At 41.1% G+C, this 20,443-nt stretch overlaps 1 protein-coding gene across 2 annotated transcripts in view; it reads right to left on the bottom strand.

The window, feature by feature from the left end:
- Positions 1 to 29: 29 nt before the first annotated feature.
- Positions 30 to 20,443, bottom strand: part of adcy9 (adenylate cyclase 9) — a 42,439-nt gene continuing 22,025 nt past the window's right edge. The window contains exons 2-10 of one of the 2 annotated variants that reach the window (XM_041966752.1): positions 16,319 to 16,518; positions 16,002 to 16,109; positions 15,590 to 15,864; positions 14,560 to 14,662; positions 13,470 to 13,687; positions 12,245 to 12,404; positions 9,455 to 9,603; positions 6,609 to 6,894; positions 30 to 6,387 (exon numbers count right to left, since the gene is read on the bottom strand). In XM_041966752.1, the coding sequence (XP_041822686.1) occupies positions 5,320 to 6,387; positions 6,609 to 6,894; positions 9,455 to 9,603; positions 12,245 to 12,404; positions 13,470 to 13,687; positions 14,560 to 14,662; positions 15,590 to 15,864; positions 16,002 to 16,109; positions 16,319 to 16,518 (2,567 nt within the window). In that variant the 3' untranslated portion in view covers positions 30 to 5,319. The remainder of the gene's footprint in view (positions 6,388 to 6,608; positions 6,895 to 9,454; positions 9,604 to 12,244; positions 12,405 to 13,469; positions 13,688 to 14,559; positions 14,663 to 15,589; positions 15,865 to 16,001; positions 16,110 to 16,318; positions 16,519 to 20,443) is intronic. The other variant, XM_041966753.1, reaches the window with a different exon arrangement.

Below are 20,443 nucleotides of genomic sequence, written 5' to 3'. Positions count from 1 at the left end.
AAGTTATTCTTAGTACATTATTATGAAAACGTGTGTGAAATATTATACCGAAATATTAATATTAACACTGAATGTTCAATTAAATATTTAAAGAATAATATTGTACATAAATTATATCTCTGTGTTGCATGATATTGTTGTTATATGAGTTAATTACTTACATTATTTCTTCTTGAATACATCACTTAGATATTACATTCACTACATTTGTGTCACAGGTACAATGCCATTATGGTGGTAGGGGTTACCAGCTTTTTAAATTTAAAAGGGCAAAAAATATAAGGCAGCTGTATTGTAACCTGGAGTCACATTATGTATCTTTTAATCTGAATTAAAACTTCACAGGATCTGCATGTTCGTCCTCCCTGCAGATGAATGCAATTACAACGAAAAGACACAAAAAAGGAACACTCAGTTGGAGGCCATATAGTTTACAGATTTCCCTTTTGATCACGCTTTACTCATCTCTTCTGTTTGACGTTTTCCCTCTTCATGGTCAGTCTTTAAGTGTCTCCTCAAGAGATGTCAAACACAAATAACTTATTTGGGTTCTGGTAGTGAATACTCAGTAAAATATACTTTGGATTATCACTGTAGGCATGTCAATTTAGTCATCAGCTGGCTGATTAAAAAAACATCCACCTTATTGACAATGTTGGAACTCTCTGATGCCTTCCTGAAACTTGGCCAACCTGCAATGTACATATAGTGTGGTTCCAAATCACAACATCTCCAGATGACTCAGCAATTTCTAAACAAAACAAAATGGCTATTCAGTCTGATTATCAGGCTAATTTGCATATGTTGTTTGACTCATCTTCACTTTATATGTCACAGTGCACTCAACTGTTTTCTGCTCGGAGATTTATTTCTCTCAAGCTGAAAAAAAGAGTAATAAAATCATAACACGCACACTTACTCAAATAGACACACATTGAATCAATTTGATAATACGTGTCAATTTTTCATTGTTTTCTGGCAAAATCTGACACATGCACATGTATAAAAAAACATATGTGACATAAAATAACTGCATATGTACAAACACTGAGTGCTTTGTGCAAATGTGTACAGATTACGATCATGTGTTGATAAATGATACATGGGTAATGTGCACAAAACATACATAATACATTTCATTCATGAAACGAATACACAAAGATTTTAAATCAAACAACTCTGTCTAATTTTTGTCCCAGTGTAATAAAAAACACGTACGGGTTGAATTAACTAGACAATTTATAATGAAAAGATGTGGCGCTGTCACCATTTAAATGATTTGGCGATGCTATTTTGCTGTGATGAGCTTAGCAAGTGCTACTAAAACACAATACCTTTATGCCTCTCCCATACTTTCACAAAGCAGAATCACACTTCTTCAACAGGAAAGGCCTTAAACTTCTCCTCAATGCACTTGGTTTTCTAGATTGCATTGTTTAACTGGAGCATTAGACTCCTCGGGACACTTCTTTCCCTCTGCCAAAAAAACGAAAACAAATCTTGTCATACACACATCATCCATCAGTACACTGTCAGAGAAAGACAAAATCCAAGTAACCTTAAATGAGCAAAGCTCAGTGATTCGAAGAATCCTGCGTGTTGGCAACACATGCTTAATGTTTAACATAACTGGAGAAAGAATGATACTCAAATGAAAAAAAAGAATAAGAGTTTGATGCAGAATGAAAACTTAAGAGTGTAGTGTGTCCAACAAAGTAGAAAAATGCTCGTTCGTTCCATGCAGACAATATCACACACACTTCTCCCCCGACTGTATCACAGATCACAAAGCCAGCAGTGTTCACTTTAATATTTTATTTAAACATGTGTACAGATGTGCGCTACTGGAGAGGTGGTGTGCCCATCAACCTGTGGAGTCCCACACCTCAAATGTACTCTGGCTGGTTTCTGTCACTGCTGTGCATGCTATGGATACAGCGGCATGGCTTGAAATCACCAAGGATTACCTAACAATGTGAGGCAGAAGGGCAATCTGGAAAATGTGGGGAAAAAACAAGAACTTTCCTTCAAAACTGATACCCGATATTCTCATCTGTTTTCTTAATTTAGTGTGGTATGGTTTATTAGGTTTGGCAAGCTTGAGCATGTTGAGAATATGCGTTGCAAGAGTATAACGAGAGAGATGTGCCTGTAAGAAAAGGTTTAAGTCAACAAAGCTTATCTCACATAGCTATTTTTGTGTCTCAATCTAGAGTGACAGTTTCTGGGGAAACTTCTTTGGATTTTCAGGATCCCTATGCTACTAGAGATATCAACACTATTTGATACAAATGATCACAGCATGAACGCTCTGATTAAACATATTCCGAATTCAAAAGGCACTGGTTGTTGTTCGGAGTGCACAATGGCAGAGGTAAACAGAGATCCTTTTAATGCTACAGGTGGAGATGGCTACATAAATAGATGGCTCATCTGTCTCTAAATCACGTGACTGTTTTCAGGATCATTATAGATATTGTAAAATTCACGCTTTTTTCTCTCCATTTTAAATAATTAAAGAATGCAGGTCTGTTTGTGAAATTCCTCTACAGATAAGGCAGCAACAGCAATGTAACAGTTAAAGAGTGGCCATGTCGTTGATTAATTTTCTTTTGCATCATATTACAGTGATCTTTTCCATATTACTGACTTGGAGTAAAAATATCTCTCTCACACACACACACACAAACACACAGGCAAAGTACAAAGGGTAAACAAAGTGTTTTGAGGTGTAAAGACAAAGCATGAAGTGAGTAAAGACCAAAGAGAACTACGGATGGACTCAGTGTCCAGCGATTCAATGGGAACACCACCACACTATCCCAGGCAACTGGTTAATGACAGAATGAAAGAATTGGAAAAGAGCAAAAAAAAAAAAAAAAAGATGGAATTTTGTCAAAAAACAATTGCAGCAAAACCTGCACAACAAGCATAATTTCCTCAAACATACAATCATAATCTATCCTCATTATGAAAACAGCATGATAAAATAAAAAAAAAACTTTCTGAAAACCAAAATACTAAAAACATACAGTCATACTTTTAGGCACCACAAAACAATCAGCTAGTTTAGGTTGCACTGCACCTATAGATCACTCAATTAAAGTGGCACAATTTAAGTATATTGATACAGTAGAGGGCCCCCTCCAAATAAAGGCTATGACAGGATTAAAGTTGAACGTCCCACCCCTTCAACAGAAAATCGCACAGCTAAAGGCAGACAGTACGTAACTACTGAATAAATCTTTTGTGATGGACTGACAAATGTTTGTTTGTTTGTTTTCTTCTGGCAAAGAAGGCAACGGATGGAAACGTCACAAAATCAGAGTCTGAGGTTTTACACACAGTACTGTAGAAACTGTAGCTGATCTGTGCTTTGACACTTTCACCAACAGCATTGTGGACCATCCTATCGTCTATCAAGAACTACACAGTGATTGTCCCTCACAGTCCCACTTCAAGTGACGCTCCACTCAAAATCTTTAGAGACTCAAAGTCTCACTCCACTGTAGGCTTTAAAGGTTGAGTACTCTGTTAATAATATGTGATGAAAAGACCAAAACCAACAATGAAACAATCCTACTAACAAGTATTGTCTGTGCAGTCAAAGCCTCATGTATCTTACACCTCTGTGCTTTAGAGCTGCATTGTTACCGAAAAACGAATAAAAACATCAGTGAGCCACATCATTGCACTTGCTGACACGTGCCTTCATTCCAACCAACATGGACACTAGTTTTATTTTGAGTCAATCCCACATACACCATGCTGCTGCTGGAAATACTCACCAGCACACCAAACCAGCCACTGACAATAGTACAAAACAAATGCACTGCTTACTCCTGTCTGAGAGGAGCTTGTGGAGCACCTTGCTGACCTCGAGGTTAAGGTGCACCCACCAATAGCAACATGCCCTGTTTTGTGTATGGCCGGAGACCTTTGTTGCATGCCAATCCCAATCGCTCTCCCCTCCTGTTTCCTACCATTACTACTGCAGTGATAAGTATACTGTATGCTATATTGAAAAAAAAGATGGACAAACACGCTGTTCGTTTTGGTCTTTTCACAGGATTTGTTGACAACAAAAATATAGAATTTAAGTAGTTCAGTAGCTATACTTTGATGGGAATTAGACTGGAGCCCACTGAGCATGCAGATGGACAGCAGAGACGTGGATTATTCTGCAGGATTGGTTTGAGATGTTTCTGTGGAATACAGCATCAGCTCAATCTAATCACATTCTCTGTGCTCCACTGAGGATCAAATTACAACCTTCTTTACACCCATCCGTCAGGTCTACGGGGAGTGTTTCACACCCAGAGGACACATCTTGGGTGGAGCATCACTTGAAGTATTTTTAAAGTGCCTTCCTGCTTTTGTGATGATCTCACTTTTTTAAACCACCTTTTCTTCCAAATATTATATATTAGATATTCCCTTATTTGATTTGATTTTGTGCCTTTGATTGTGCTTGTTGTGACAAACAAGAGCTCCGTTTAAACTTTCTTCAAAGCTGTTTCAAGGTAAGAACTACCAAATACAAGTGGTCGAGAAAACACTGTGCAAGACCTGTGCTTAAAATGTGCATTTTAGCTGCTACACAAACTGCAGCCTGCTTCGTAGCATGTCCCCTTTCACCGAGACTCTAGCACAAATGAATACTGTATTAAGCCCTCATGTCAAAGCAGAATACATAGATTAACACTGCTTCATGTCATTCCCTCATTCTTCCCATAGTTCCCTGCTCAGCCCATCATGCTGCACTGGCACTTATTATTTTCCCTTAAGTAAGGTCAAGACTTTGATCAAGTTAAAACAAATTATATGGCACAACAATAATGATTTTTGAAAAGAAATACTTGCATTGAAAATAAAAGCATGGAGTAAGAAACCACAGCATGTTCCGTAGTCTAAGATTGTTAAAACTTTGTTCAGTATTCATATTTGTTTGTTCACTGTTCTAGTCCTGAAGGCACTTGATAACAAAAATAGGAAAAACATCAAGAACAACACCAACAACACTTCCTTCCCTCTGAACCCCTTTCGGCCTTCTTCCCTTTACACTTCTGTGCTCAACACAGGTCTAACCCACCCCAGCACTCAGGCAGCATTCCCATGAAAGGTGTCAGTAGCCACTTCTATAGCCACTGTAGCCACTGTTTGTGTTGGAGTGACAAACTCCCTGTTCTTCATCCGTGCCGAAGACACTTCACCCATGCATAAAGAAAGGGACATCCCAACCGCATCTGCATCAGTTCTGGAGTGGCAGAAGCTGGGGGCGGCAGGGAGACAGAAGAAAGGAGAAGAGGAGAGGAGAGATCAGAGACGAGCATAAAACTCCTCATTGAGTTTTGATAGCTCGTTGGCCTCCTCCTCTTCGTTCTCCTCTTCTTGAAGTGCGAGAGGAGCAGGCTGTGCCTGGAAGGGCAGTTGTTCGGCGCTCGGCTCTGGGCCTAGTTCAGAGTGGGGAGGGGGGTGAAGGTCTGTGGCAGGGGGCTGTCCAGGGAGATGTGGAGCGTCCCTATATCCTTCCTCCCTCATTTCTGTGGATTTAGCTTGGACAGGCTCAGGCCCTGCTCTTGAAGGCCTTACAGCGCTTTGTGGTTGAGGAGGGAGTGTGGAAAGAGAGGAGGGGGACGGAGGAGGAGGAGAAAAGGAAGAGGAGGGAGGAAGAGCTGCTGCCTGGGCAACAGATCCTGTAGTCTTATTGGCTGCTGATGCCACGGACGAGGGTCCAATGCTGGCGCCAAGCTCCGTTCGATCTTGATGTATAGTTTCCCCACTTTTGGGGTAGAGAAAGGTCCTCATTTGACCTTTGCCCTTAACATTCACTGTACCTCTATAGTCAAACTCTAAGCCAATGGCACTGAGCACAGCGTGGCTCTCCTCGCTCACCTGCACCCGACACTCCACACCGGTGGAGTCCATGCGGCTGGCAATGTTGACCGTATCTCCCCAGATGTCATAGAGCAGCTTAGTGGTGCCGATCACCCCCGCTGTCAGCGGCCCGTGGTTAAATCCAATACGGAGCTTGAAGCCAAAACCCAACATGTTCTTGTTGAAGTCATCCAGGACGCCCATCATCTCAAGGGCAAAGTTGAAAAGTGCCCTCAGGTGAGTATGAGGAGAGTCCTCATCATTCTCTGCCAGCTGCCGGACATTCAGTCCAGACGCTGCCATGTAGGTGGCGCCGATTGTCTTGATTTTTTCCACGCTTTTGAATTCGTGCTTGCGAAGGAGCTCGTCAAAGTCTCCGATTAGCTCGTTGAGGACGCGGTAGCACTCTTTCCCACCCTCGTAGCTCTCTTCATAGAATTCACTGAAGTTTACGATACTGGCAAAGATCACGCCCACGCTGTCGTGGTTCTTGGAGTAGCTCTGGGTCACCTGAGGAAAAAATGAGACAAAGATGAACGTATTACAATGAGCTCTCTCTCATATTAAGAGAGAAATGTGTTCAGATATTCTGAACACTAAAACATGTATATATTCATGATGAAGAATAAAAAATACTAAGAAGAATTTATTTTTGGATTTACTTCAAAATGGTGCTGAATTACAAAACAAGTTCACAATTAAGATATTTTTGTTTCAACAACTACAAAAACCTTGAGCTGGTCAGCAACATGGATGGGGATGATGTTGCCCAGTAACCACTCAGCCTGGTCTCGCATTGTCTGGATCTTGGAGCGGTGTTTGTCTGCCTCCACGTTGCCATGGTAATGGAGGCGGTAGCTGACCTCGAACTCGCGGTTGAGGAACCAGACCAGGAGAAGAAGCAGGAAGAAGGCCAGGACAACCTCCGGGACCAAAAGGTCAAGTGGCCGCGGAGGAGGGTCAGGGCCAGGAGTGACTAATGCTGAACCACCATCGCCGGATGTGGAGACATTCGGTCTGAGCGAGAAAACAGGGAGAGTAGAAGAAGAGTGAGAGCTGAACACAGGGATACCGAACAAAGGAGAAGCAGAACAGGAAAACCGATTAACAGGATGAAGAGGAGAGAGGAAAGGGAGGCTCTGTGTGGAGAATCCACAAAATAAACACTGACACAAAAACAGCTACTGGTGTTTTACCTTGCATCTCCTGGCCCACTTTGTTGTGAGGTGGTGATGTATGCTACATGTAGATAACATATCATGATTAAATGTTTCCAGTGCAGCCTTAATTATGTCTGATAACAGGATTGTTTGGCATCAGTCCTTCAAAATTAATGATAGAGTGTAATTCTAGACTCATGATTTTATACCAGTGTTCAAATTTGTCCAAGAGGGAGCAGAAATACTTGTTTTTCCACTGGTCTCAAAAAAAATCATATCCAATGCTCACAAGTAGTTGACCAACTAGCTACACTCATGTCCTCATAAGTCCACCTTTGATGGAAAACAACATGTTCACACTGCTTCTCTGGGGCTGCTGTCAAAAAGCACCATGGGAGATTTGGGAGATCACTAACTGAAGTTGAGGTAGATAAGGGATAAAATCATAATATACCACCCAGAAAAGAAATCTTGGAATGCAGATTGCTAATTTAAAGTTTAAAAGTTTGACAAAATACAGATGAAGCACAGAGAAATACGGACTGCAACCACAGAATTGCTTTAAATTTAGGATTTGAGTATTAGCACAGGCATATATACATACATACAACCCTGATTACAAATAGTAAAAAAAGACGATGTATAAAACATAAATACAATAAAATGTGACAATTTGCTCATCCTTAAGACATATACTCCATTGAAAACAGTACAAAGGCAATATAATTAATGTTTGACCTCATCAACTTCATAGATTTTTGTAATTATTAAATTTGATGCAGCAACACATTTCAAACAAGTTGGGACAGGAGCAACAACAAATTGGGAAAGTTGTGGAATGTTCCAAAAACACCTGTTTGGAACATTCCACAGGTAAGAGGTTAATTGGTAAAAGGTGATGGTATCATGTTCGATGGGGCGACTGTGGCCCAGGAGGTGGAGTGGTCGTCCACTTATCAGAAGGTTGGCGGTTCGATCCGACCAATCTACATGTCGAAGTATCCTTGAGCAAGATCCTGAACCCCAAGTTCAGTAGCTGTGTGAATGTGTTAATGCTCTTAATGAGCAGGTGGCCTAGCTACCATGTGTGAATGGGTGAATGCAGGCTTGTGTTGTAAAGCACTTTGAGTGGTCAGAAGACTAGAAAAACGGTATATAAATACAGTCCATTTTACCATGATTGTGTATGAAAGGGATCCTTGAAAGGCTCAGTCATTCACAAGCAAGGACACTTACTGTAAGAAAGGGTTTATACGTTCTTTAAAAAACATCACAGAAACTCATCTTCCCTGCTGGTTGAGTAACTACTAAATGCTGATAAATATCGGCAGGCACTCTGACTGAAAGTGGCTCATAAAATGAAGCATGATAAGTATGATTCAAGCTCATTGTGTATCCTGTGTGTCTTGAGAAGTAGCTACCAATCAAAATTCTAACCGATAAAGCAGGAGAGTCTTTTCCAGCCTTCTCTCCTCCTCAGTGGTGTAGTTCAGTAACTTGTGGCTTTTACACAAAATTCAAGCCAGCACAGGCTGCATGAGTCATTTCCACCACTAGTGACATTTAGCAGCCATTACTGGTGGTGCACAGAGAGAGACAGAGGGACAGAGAGAGGGATAGATATAGATAGATAGATAGAGACACAGAGAGAGAGAGAGATGGGTAGGGGAATAAAGAGCAGGAAAGCGTGAGAATGAGTAAAAGCCAGAGAGAGATGTAGTTATGAAAAACAGAAAAGAGGGCTATTGCTCCTGTTGATCCTTCAAATGTCACTCATCCATCAAACCCCTCTGTTTCCACGGAGACACTCACCCATGAACTGGCAAGCTGTTATTACCAGAGCTGAAAGACGACGGGACCAGTGTCAGTCAGGAGAAAGGAAGGGTCACACACATGCATGCGCAGCAACACACAATACACACACGAGGTAACATATACAACACAGGTCAGATTAAATCCTCTGTACTGACCGAAGAACAGGTAGACAGTAGCATGTTGTATCAAACCAACTGGGTAAGTTAGAAATGTATGGGAATAATGAATGAATGAAAGCATAAATGTATCGATAAATTAATACTGGAGACCAAAATTCTAGACAGATGTGGATGGTGATTGTACATAGTAAATTATTTGTGTAAAATCCAAAGTCTAAATTTAAGGTCTTAATTCCAACATGCCGATTATAAGTTAATACTATGGCCGACAGTGATTTCTTAGATACTCAAGGATTTTGTTGTACTGCAGGATGATCAGTTAACTTAGTAGAGCTCACACTGGATTACAAGTCTTTTCACTGAATGAAACATAAGATGCCACACTTGCATACTGTGACATGAGTACATGCACTCTTTCATTCTTACATGAGTGTACCTTATTTTAGGGTATTTGCGTATGTGTGCATAATATGAAGTGCTCACCTGTACCTGTGCAAGGGGCTGTACAGCAACAGCAGCAGGGCGACCCCGGTAGCAGTGGCCAGGACTGAGCGCATCCAAAAACTGAGCTGACAGAAGTTACAGTACTGGATGATGGCTAGGATGGTGGCACAGCACAAGAACATGGTCACCTGGAGAAAAGGGGCTCGTCATTAGTGACTTATTCGAGCAACTGAGGACTTTACAATGCAGTTGAGTTGTATGTTGAGTTGGAGAGGTAATCATGATAGGTAAACGCAAAAATTGCAGGGTTTTCAATAGTTCAGTATATTAGTAAGAACAGACTACGACTGCTTTTTCACCGAAACTAAAGGAGAAACAAAACTTCCTTGTTGTATCCATTATATCCAGCTGGAGTGGCTCAAAACACCATATTGTGTGACTAAAGTAATACTGGTACATTTTAAAACTTTAGCTGGTATTAACACTGCAGATGTTCTGTCTAAAGACGCAGCATTTAGTTACTGTGCGTCACAGACCAGGAAAAACTTCCAGAGGACTCAGACTGTCAACAGCTTTGACCATATTTTAATCCAGTTTAAAAACTTTTATGTCACGCATTGGTTTAGACTGAACCTTAAATAAAATTTGCCTTGCTATCCTGAATCTATGTCTGCTGTTAAAGTGTGTGTTAACATTTTAACTTCCTTGAAAAAGTCTCTTTTTATTTTTATTTTTATGCTTTTTTTCTTTTGGTATGTTTTTACTGCATTACGTGAAGCACCTTGAACAGCCATTGTGCACTAAATGTGGTCCACAAATAAACTTGTCTTGCCATGCCTTTACATCTATAGGTACATTTTCTGTATTTCCTAGAAATAGGACATGTTTCATTCTACTTTTTTCAGTTTTAGATATAGTGTTATTTGTGTTGTCACAGGAATTTCTCAGGTAAGATTTAAATATGAACACTGTGGTATTCAATTACGCACTGCCTCCATGTCTATCTAAGACAAGAAGGCAGGGTATAACTGTTTGACCATATCAAAACCAATACATGTAAAAGTCAAATAGCAGATAATAAGAAAACTTTTTTTGGAAAATTCTTCCATACTTTTGACTTTAACTATCCATATTTAAGACAAACTGGAGACATCAAAGTGAATACAGCAGCACTCTATTAAAGCAAAAAATTGTATGACCATCACTGATAAGTATGAACTGGAAAGTAGTTCAGTGAATACAGTCAGAATGTAAGACAGTCATAGCATCAGTCACAGCATCAGTCATAGCAACAGTCATAGCGCATAATTCAGTGTAACTGGAATAGCTTTGGACAGTGGAGTACGATCTGTGATCTTATATGTTGTTGTCAAAGGTCCTTCAGGGTCTTGGCGGCCTTGCATTGACCTGAATGTTTCTTTATGGTTCAGCAAAATGTAATACTTGTGCTAAGAGGTGTGTTTTTGTCTTTTTGCAATTCTTATTTGAATTTCATTGTGCAATATGGTTTCAACCAATAGCCTGCTTCATGTTCATCTTCATTAATAATGACAACAATGGTTACAGGTGAGATGAATAGCAAAAATTATCCTAATAAATCAAATTTTAGGAAAGATTTCTTGAGGTGAGAAATACATCTACATATACAATGTATGTAAAACACACTGATTTGAGCTCTTAGAAATGTATATTATCTATTCAAAACACAAGGAGACAGCAGTAGTAATTTGGGGACATTCACAGGTTGTTACTGATTATGTTGACAGGATAACATCTTTTTCCCTCTCATACCTACACATGTCCCACTTCCCTCCCAGTCATACCCCACCAGAACTGTTATTGGGTTATATATCTTCAAAGGCACTAGAGTCCAGAAAACGGCAAGACTAATTAAGAACCAGCTTTGATCTGCAAGCCCCGAAGAGATGAAGAGAGCGGAGGGGAGAGACAGAGCAGGGTGGGAGAGAAATTGATGGAGAAGCAGGGTGTAAAAAACGCTTGAAAAACAAGATCTCAAACACACAACACATCTTGCAAGCAGCCGTTGGCTAAAAGCTGGAAGAGAGTCAAGCGCATACAGAGCTGGTATCGCCTTGCCTCAAAACAGCCCAAAAACACTGCAAAGTATGGCTGCTCTCAATCTTCTCACATGAAGGACTCGCAGAGGAAGAAATGTCAACATTTCTGGTGCCAAGGTCCACAGGCGAAGCCTCCTTAAGCCTCCTAGCTGTTTTCCTTCTACAGTTCCTATCAAGGCTAATGCCAGCTAACGGCTCTGCTGGTCTCCAAGGATCTCTGGCTTCAGACTACCAGGGCAAGGTTTCAAACCGCCCGACTCCTCTCTGCTTGCTTTGGCTTGGAGATATCAGTGAGGGCAAACCATTTGAGCTTGGAAATCACATATAGTACCACTATCACAATTAGCAGTGGCCCCTGTAACAGCAGAGGCAGCGTAGTCGCACAGTGAGTAGGGGCAGTAATTAAATCAGTTGCAGTGTTAGTGGTAATGGTGAGAGTGATGGTAGCCTTGGTAGTAGCAACAGCTATAGCAGCAATATTGTTAAATAGTGTTTGTTAGTTCTCTTAATTGACTAATACATAGGACACCAAACCAGCCACCAACCAAGCTGCAGTGTGATATGAAGCCCCTTTGTACAGAGCAGAATTTCTTAAGAGTGTGATGGACCCACTGGACAATGTGTGTCCAGTGGGTCCATCACAATCACCGTCCAGTGACTGCACTGTAAGTGGGATCTCTTCCTTTTTACTCCTTCACCCACACAGTCTTTTCCAGTTTTTATTCTACCACCCACCAACAGACATGATTACCTGGAGGGGCAAGCGGACACTGCAGGTGAGGTGGGACAAGACAGAGATGGCAGGGAGGGAGACTAACACAGCCCCAATCACGTGACGGGGGACCCATCCAGAGACCACAAGGAGCAGGGAGCGGGTACAGTTCATCACCTCCTCCAGATAGAAGGCCATACTGCAGGAGGAGAGGAGAGGAGGACAAAGTGTTAGGAAAAGACAACAGAGGATAAGTTCCAAAGCAATATCAGTTCATTCTTTCACTTGTCTGATTCTGAGATCAGAATCACAAGCAACAAAAACTTGCTAATAAAAACAAATCCACACAGAAAGCAACTAAAAAAAAACAAAAAAAAATTATCCGTCACTCCACTCGCAATCCTCTTCCTGCCCAAACAGGGAAAAACTGCAGCAGACTCTCATCAGTCCTTAATTAAGGCAAATTATTCACATTATTAAAACACAACTATGCTGTCCAAGTCCCAGCGAGGAGATGAAGATTTATTGCCCATTTATGCATAGCAATAAGTGAAAATGAATTCATTTTTTAAGTACTCTCCACTGAGATGCATGCACACCCATAAAACGCACCACAAAATAAATAAAACATATCTTTATCACCTTGAATGCTAGAAACTCCAAATAGAAAGTTTTTTTTGTTGTTGTTGTTGTCTTTCTTCTTCTGTACCCAGTACCAGGATGTCATTTTGCCAATTTCTGAGCCAATACTGGTGTTTCACAAAAAAAACTGGACATGAGCCAGTCGTATCTGACAAGGGAAGTTAATCCATTGTAGTGTTGGAGCCAACCACCACATAAAATCATTTGTTTTGGTTTCAGTGGAGAGTTGTAGTGCTATGCAATGGTCTATCAGTGGCTTTCAATCCTGTGCCACTGAGGCCCAAGAGATACAGGCTTTTATATCAACCAAGCTCCACAGCAGTCAATTTGGAAATACTGGAATATTCTTGGGGCCTGATGGCACAGCACTGAGAACAACAGCCTAAATTTAATTTCAGAGGCTTTTCCATCCTGTAAGGAACAATTAAAACATGGAGAAAACATTTTGGTTCACAAAAATGGTTAAAAAGTTCACCACTACAACAAATCTAATATAAATTTGTTTTAATCAGCTTTAAAAAAAACACCCATATTGGCTGAACCCCGTTTGATATAAAACGTGCCTACACACAAAAGCACACCCACAAGAACACACAGTGCATCTGCATGTCATCTGCCTCACCGTATGGACAGCACCAGGGAGGCCAGCTCCAACAGGCCAGCGAGAGGAGCCAGGGCCAGGGCAGCAGCAGCTGGAGGGCCCACAGAATCCGGGCTCACCAGAGGTGGAAGGAAGCAGGCCAGTGTCAGGGCCAGGAAGACGAAGCAGCTGAGGAGAACATCCAGGAAGGAGCTGAAGGTGGAGCTTGCAAATGTCTGCACCTGAGCCTGGTTCTTCACCTGGAGGAGAAGAGGGATGTGAAACTGAGGGGAGGCCGTGGTTCCCAGAAATCATGCCTGCACCTTAGACTGCACACACATATAGAAGGTGTTTTGTCTGAACTAAAATCCAAGTCCAGAAGTAAGCAAACTGTCAAGCTATCTTTATCTAAACTTCAATATAAATAAAAAGTCAAGAACATATTAAAATATGAACAGACATTTTGAAACTAACACAAAGTTAGTCTTATTATCAGGAGTGTCCACTTCACAGCTTAGCAACAAAGTCACTGCAAAATACAAAGACTGACCGTCATACAGTATTACTGTGGTTGGCATGATATGAACTCAGAGGTTGAACATGTGAAAGTGTTTTGTTTTGGTTTTTTTTTGCTCTGCAGTAACACTGATGAAACAGCAGGGGGCTGCAAGGCTGTGGGGTCACTGCAGGCCAACTGGAACTGGACCTGGGAGTGTGAGATTGTGTGTTGCACTAAGGTGAGATAAAATTTGGAAAACATGGGATAAAAGGAAAATGTTGCAACAATCCCTTCCCCCTTCACTTACAAACACATGCACACACAGACACAAAGCACGCTATCCAGAATCCCAAGATGTATTATAACCCTAACATTTGCTTGAAGTCCATGTGTCTTTTGGTTTACTGAGGATAAATTGGACGATAAATATCCTCACAAGGGTAGAAAAACAAGGAAAAATCTCAACAGTCAGAACTGTTCAGAAAAATCTGAACAGACAGAACTATTTTAAGGTTAGTGCTGAGTTTGGCTGTGGGGAGGTTTATAATTACTATGGCAGGTGGGGTAATGGAAAATGTCAATACAAACGACTTTCAGGTATGATAAGACAGAGATAAGAGTGTGTGTGTGTACCTCCTCCTTGTAGCTGCTACGATAGGCCTTTTCCAGAGGTCTCTCTAGGAAATTGAGGCTGATCTTGTTGATGGGTGGCTTGAAAAAGTAATCCTTCATCAGACTGTTAACCACGGAGAAACAAAACCAACCATAAGGCAAAATATGATTCTTAGATTAGAAATTAAATATTACTGGAAAAAGAAACATTCACTAATAAAATAGCTAAGGTGTTAACTAGAATCTGCTCTACTTTGAGTAGATGCTAACATTGTATAGACTGAAACCTTTTTCTTCGCATGACCTTGTTTTAGGGCATTTTAATCGCACTGGAATCGTACTCTGGTTTGTTTGCCCCCTTGGTGCAACTTGTTTGACCAGATCTGAACACAGTAATCATTCTCAGGAGCTGACCTGAAGAAGAAGTGGTCTTTGTCCAGTCAAAAACAAATTCTGGAGCAGTCTAAACAGGTGCATTTTGCATACCGGGATGTAGATGAGGTCAATTAACAGTTGCTGGCAGCTAGACGGAGAATGAATCGAGGTCTGACCTGGATTAGCAACAAAGTGCGTTGCAGGGATTGCTTGGATTTTCTTCTGTGTAAAAAAGAAACTGAACCAAAGGCAAAATGGAAGAAGTTTACCAACTCATCCACTGATTTTGACCAGAGCAAACAAGTTATACTGTAGTTTTGAAAATGCTCTTAATTTCTAAATTCTATTGCCTCTCTACGTAGAGTTGAATTGTCTTTTCTGCCACACTCAACTTCAGTATGTAAAATGTGAGAGTGAATGTATCTGTCTAATGCTATGTATTAATGCTGTGATAGACTGGCATCCGAAGTGGTTGGATGCACACCTTAAAGGTGAAAATTATTTACAAAGGATTAAATCATTCATATAATTGATGCTTACTGGCTTAGAAAGTTATAAAAATATGGGATAATTAATGGTCCCTTCAGAACTACTCAGTCAGTCACTCTAATCATACATAATCACTCTTAAGTGCTATTATCGGTTCATAAATTCTACTGTTAAAGTTTCTGCTCACCTGTCCTCCCTGATAACTTCCACAAAGTGGGCGTCGGTCTTCTCTCTAAAGTTCTTGGCACGCAGTTGGATCAAGGCGGAGTGGTCCATTCCTGTGCCCGCTGCTGCTGTGCTACCAGCCATGCCTAGACTGGTGCCAGTCCCAGTGCTTGTGCTAGTCTTCTTTTCTTTCTCCTGGAGCATGTCACACAGGGAGCTCTGGCTAGCTCGCACTGGGTCCTCCAACGGGGGACTCAGGAGACCGTTGGCTGTCCTGGGGCTATGACCTGGCATGAACTGGATGGTGAGGAGAAAGTGAAGAAGACAAAGAAGAAAAGAAGGACAAGATTTAGAAGATGGACAAGGAGAAGAAGCCGGGCTGCTTGACAAATGCACTGCTGCTGCCACTGTTCATGCATGTGTGTGTGTTGTACCTTGGCACCACTGGTCTTGCGCTCCTCCTGGCAGCCGTTCAGCACAGCTACATCATCACCCTGTTCTGCCCCCGAAGACAAGACCACACTACGGGACACACAGGGAGGCTAGAGAGAGAGGAAAGGACAGGGGAGGTAGAGGTTTAAAAATCAAAACATCTCACACAGGAGCAGTTCGAGATAAAACAAAATCACTACTTTGAGTTATACAGATGTGTTTTTAGCTTATTTTTTAACTACCAGAAACCTGACAGAATGAACAGCAGAGGCAAACGTCTTTATGTTCCACCCTCAACTTTCAGTTTCTCCTGACTTACCCCAATCCTGTCTGGTGGTTGGTGGGGCAGTAGGGGCTCAGCAGCCTGAGCTCCCCCAGGGATGAGGTCTGGTGTGTGGGGCTGAGGACAGGATGGCAGGCTGACCCCAACTAAATCTCCCCCTGAGAGTCCCACCTGAGAACATCCACACTGCACATCATGCTCCAACTTCCTTCCTGAGATCAGGTAGGTTTTCAGCCCTGAGAAGAGGCACAAACAGAAAGCCAAGGCGTCATACTCAAGACTTTCAGAATTTTCTTGGTTTGACTTAAATGTGACAGGAAAAGAGCAGCAGCACCGCAGAAGATACATTATTTCCAAAAGAGGGGTCCCACTTCAGCACTCTGCTGATGGTGACACTGAGAATGCAATCCTTTCACCAACACAGAAGGCTGGACCGCCACAAAATCATAAGCAACTGGTTTATGCCAAATAGTCACTGGGCAACAAATCCTCCAATGTGAGGACACCCGCATTCTCTTATCTAGTGCTGAAACAAAAATCATCTACAAGACAATAAATCAGTATAATTTTGATAATTGCTTGGCATTTGTCAAGTACAAATACCAAACATTTGCTGGTTATAGTTCCAAAGATGCTAAGTTAGCCTGTGGCTCTTTGTTTTACATCATTAAAAATTATTATAAACAGTGTTTTCGGATGTTTGACTTGAAATCTCACAATAAAATGTTCTAAGTGATAATTTCCACTTGTGAAAATAGTGGCTAGTAGCAGACATACACTGATCAGCCAATCACCAGTCACTCTTTGTTGATGCACACACACTGATAAGCAGGTGGTAATGCAACACTGGGAGTTTCACCAACTATGTTGGTACATCAGCCCAGAGCGCTGGCCATGTTCACACTGTGTCGTGCCAACAAGGAAATATACAAACAGTGGATTAGAGTGGTGGCGCAGAGCCAGCCTGCTATCAGTCTGTTCAAACACACAGGAACCTGGCTAGCTGGCCTCTTTGTTCAAACAGCTAAAGGTGCTAACCTTGCTAGCATGGCGATGACTGAAGACAGAAACAGTAGGCCAGACAGGAGTCAAACTGATTGCTGATGTAACATTTTATTGGTATGTCCACTATTTACTACTACGATTATTTCTGTGTTTTTTCAGCAAGCTCACTGCAGCCAATTTCTGCATCAGTAAGCATTTAAGTATGTGAGATAAGAGCTTCCAAGACATATATACTGTATTAAAGCATGCCTAGCTCAGCTGTGTCCATTTTTTTTTGTCATATTTTTATTGGATCATTATCACTACAGATCATTTCTAAGTATCAAATATAAAAGTATTAGATGTTTTCTATTTCAGCATCTTCTTTGTTGTTTTGCAAATTACATACATTACATTTTGAATTGTCTCTCCACACACACACACACACACACACGCACACACAGCCTTTTGACCGCCTGTCCCTCCTCTCCCTGGATGCATCCACAGTTTTTTAATTTCTCTCCATCTTTTCTCATCCTCCCTCTCTCCACTTTGCACACACCGGTGAATCAATGTAATGAAAAACTAATGTAATAATGGAGTAAGTAGTTCAATGAAACAACAACAAAAAGGACATTTTGTAGAGCAGCAGCTGTGCTGCCACTGGGTTTCACTTTCAGTACATGCCTTGCCTTTAAAAGAAACTGGAACTAAATTCTATTTCTATGATTTAGTGTATGATTGTTTCACTGATACAGACATACGCGCCTCATATAAAAAGATACACCAGAGGTTGCCACTGTGGAACGAATGGGCATGACTAAATTTCACCACAGCCTTTTGTCCTGCTTCCCTGTCAGCATAAATAAAATTAGTTTTGAACTTGGAACTAACAATGAACTTATCTTCTGGAAGCACTGTGTGTCTTGCTCCAGGCCTCAGGACAGTGTAGACTTGGCAGGCGTCCTCAGCCTTTGGGCCAACAACAGCCCAAACTTTGAGTTGTTTGCCAAGCAGCCGTCAAAGGCCATTTATGAGACCTCAACCCACTCAAACACATACATACACCCACACACATAGACATTTTCTCCGCTGTCCATTAGCTCTTAGGCAAGAGCCGTGCACACCATCAGATTTTTAAGGGATGTTAACAGGGGCCTTCTGTTCTATTTTGTTCTTGCTCTCCAATCACTCACTGACAGTCTCTCTCTCTCTCTCTCACACACACACACACACAATCGATTCGTTGTGAGAAACAGAAACTAAGAAATCAATCATATATATTGCTATCACTTCTTTTAATATGCAGTATACTGCATTGTGAAGTGACAGAAAGATGTACAAAGACATAAAGATGCACTTGGGGCAGTGTTAAATGGTGTTTTTTTCTCACCATCCCATCCCATGAAAAGCCTGAATCCAGTATTGTATTAGCCACAGTCAGAAACTGCTATCTGCTTGTTACAGTTGTTCGGATGATCATTTCTACAAAAACAGAAGCTGGTAAGTAAACATGTGACACGGCAGTTCGGCTAAACTGTAGTCAAATAAGCTATCGGGAATGGTTGGGGTCACTGAATGGTTTGATGAGTGTGAAAATTATGTCAATTCAATTCTATAAATGTTGCAGTAACCGGACCTTAACCTAACTGAACACCTACAGGAGATTTTTGGGTGATTTGTTAGACAGAGCTCTTCACAGCTATCATCAATAAGACGTCTTTCCGAAAAATGCTGTTTATTTCTGCAGAAGATTTTTTGAGACTATACCAAGAATCTTGAATCAGCACTTTAGTAACACACTTTTTACCATTGATTCGTCATTTGTATTATTTTCTATAATTCCTACTTGAATATCTAAACTTATTGATTTGTATGGAGTAAAACTCATACCATATTGAATTGGCAGGGATACCCCCAAATTATCGTAAAATACAAAGTCAGTATTTTTGATTACACAAGAATTAACAAGCTAAAAGCTTATTTTGCTTCTTGTGAGGCTTGTCTTGTTGGCAATTTTAAAAACTAGTGTTTCATAGCTCTTTTCCACGACTTGTCCGAATAGGAAAAGCACAGCTGTTACTAATAACATCAACAAGGGCTCAGTTCTATTCAAGTGTCCCAGTAAGTCGTTACAGTGGGCCAACATGAACAATACCAGGACCCTGAAACTACGTGGAATTCATTCAATTCATCATTCATTTTGATGTACACCTGCACTTTTCCTACTGTGACTTGTAAAAATTATCTTCTGTGAGAGAGGCTTACTGGGAGGATATTAAAAGCTTGGACAAAAGAAAAATCGTCACAGAAGCAAAGGCTCAAAATCGATCAAGCACAGGCCACTGACAATTTATAAATGGAGATTTCACAGTTCTTAGTGCATAAAAAAAACAGCCACCACCTTCTACTGACAGTGATTGATGAGGGAGAGGCCCTCGCCCCTATGAGAGTTTAACTGATGAAACTCTTTGTAAATATCATACGTATTGTGTCTTCTTACTTCCAGTTTGCAGATGGCTGCCATCGGCTACTGAAGTGACAGAGAAACCTCAAATTATTGAATGTCTTGAATTAAAAAAAATTAAAAGTTATTCAGTCATTTTTTTCCTTTCATGTCACTTAAGGCGGGCAATCTTCCCTCTCGTTTCCTGCTTGAGAGGCAAAATGCATGACGCTTAGGGGTGGAGAGGAGATACAAAAGCAGAGTGGCAAACGGCGAAGAGATGGCGAGGGGGAGGAAGAGGCCGAGAGTACTTTGAAGGTCACTGAGTTTAGCATGCCTCTCATAACCCACATTCCTCGTCTACTTCCATTTCAGCTTTCTAACTTTATCAACAGCCCGCTCTAAACTCTAAAACAGGCCTTGAATTGTGAGGGCGTTCAAAGCTTTGACATAATAAGACACTGAAAAATTGTAGTTTTCCGACCGTCAAGTGCATAGTAGATTAATGTGTATGTGCTTGAGCGCCAACTGTTTTTTAGATATTACTTCTGCATGTTTATCTGAGCTCTAAGGCATAACAAAGCTAATCCTTTACTACTAAGTTTGTACAGCCAAAGTCATTGAAGCACAATGAAGAGCTTTCTGTGTGTGCATATGAGTGTGTGTGTGTGTGTGTGTGTGTGTGTGTGTGCGTGTGTGTGTGTGTGTGTGTGTGTGTGTGTGTGTATTGA

Source organism: Chelmon rostratus, chromosome 3 (genome assembly GCF_017976325.1).
Source record: "Chelmon rostratus isolate fCheRos1 chromosome 3, fCheRos1.pri, whole genome shotgun sequence".
NCBI classification, from domain to species: domain Eukaryota; kingdom Metazoa; phylum Chordata; class Actinopteri; order Chaetodontiformes; family Chaetodontidae; genus Chelmon; species Chelmon rostratus.
Note: the sequence above shows the minus strand (reverse complement) of the source record. Positions and strands in the feature narration are given on the sequence as shown.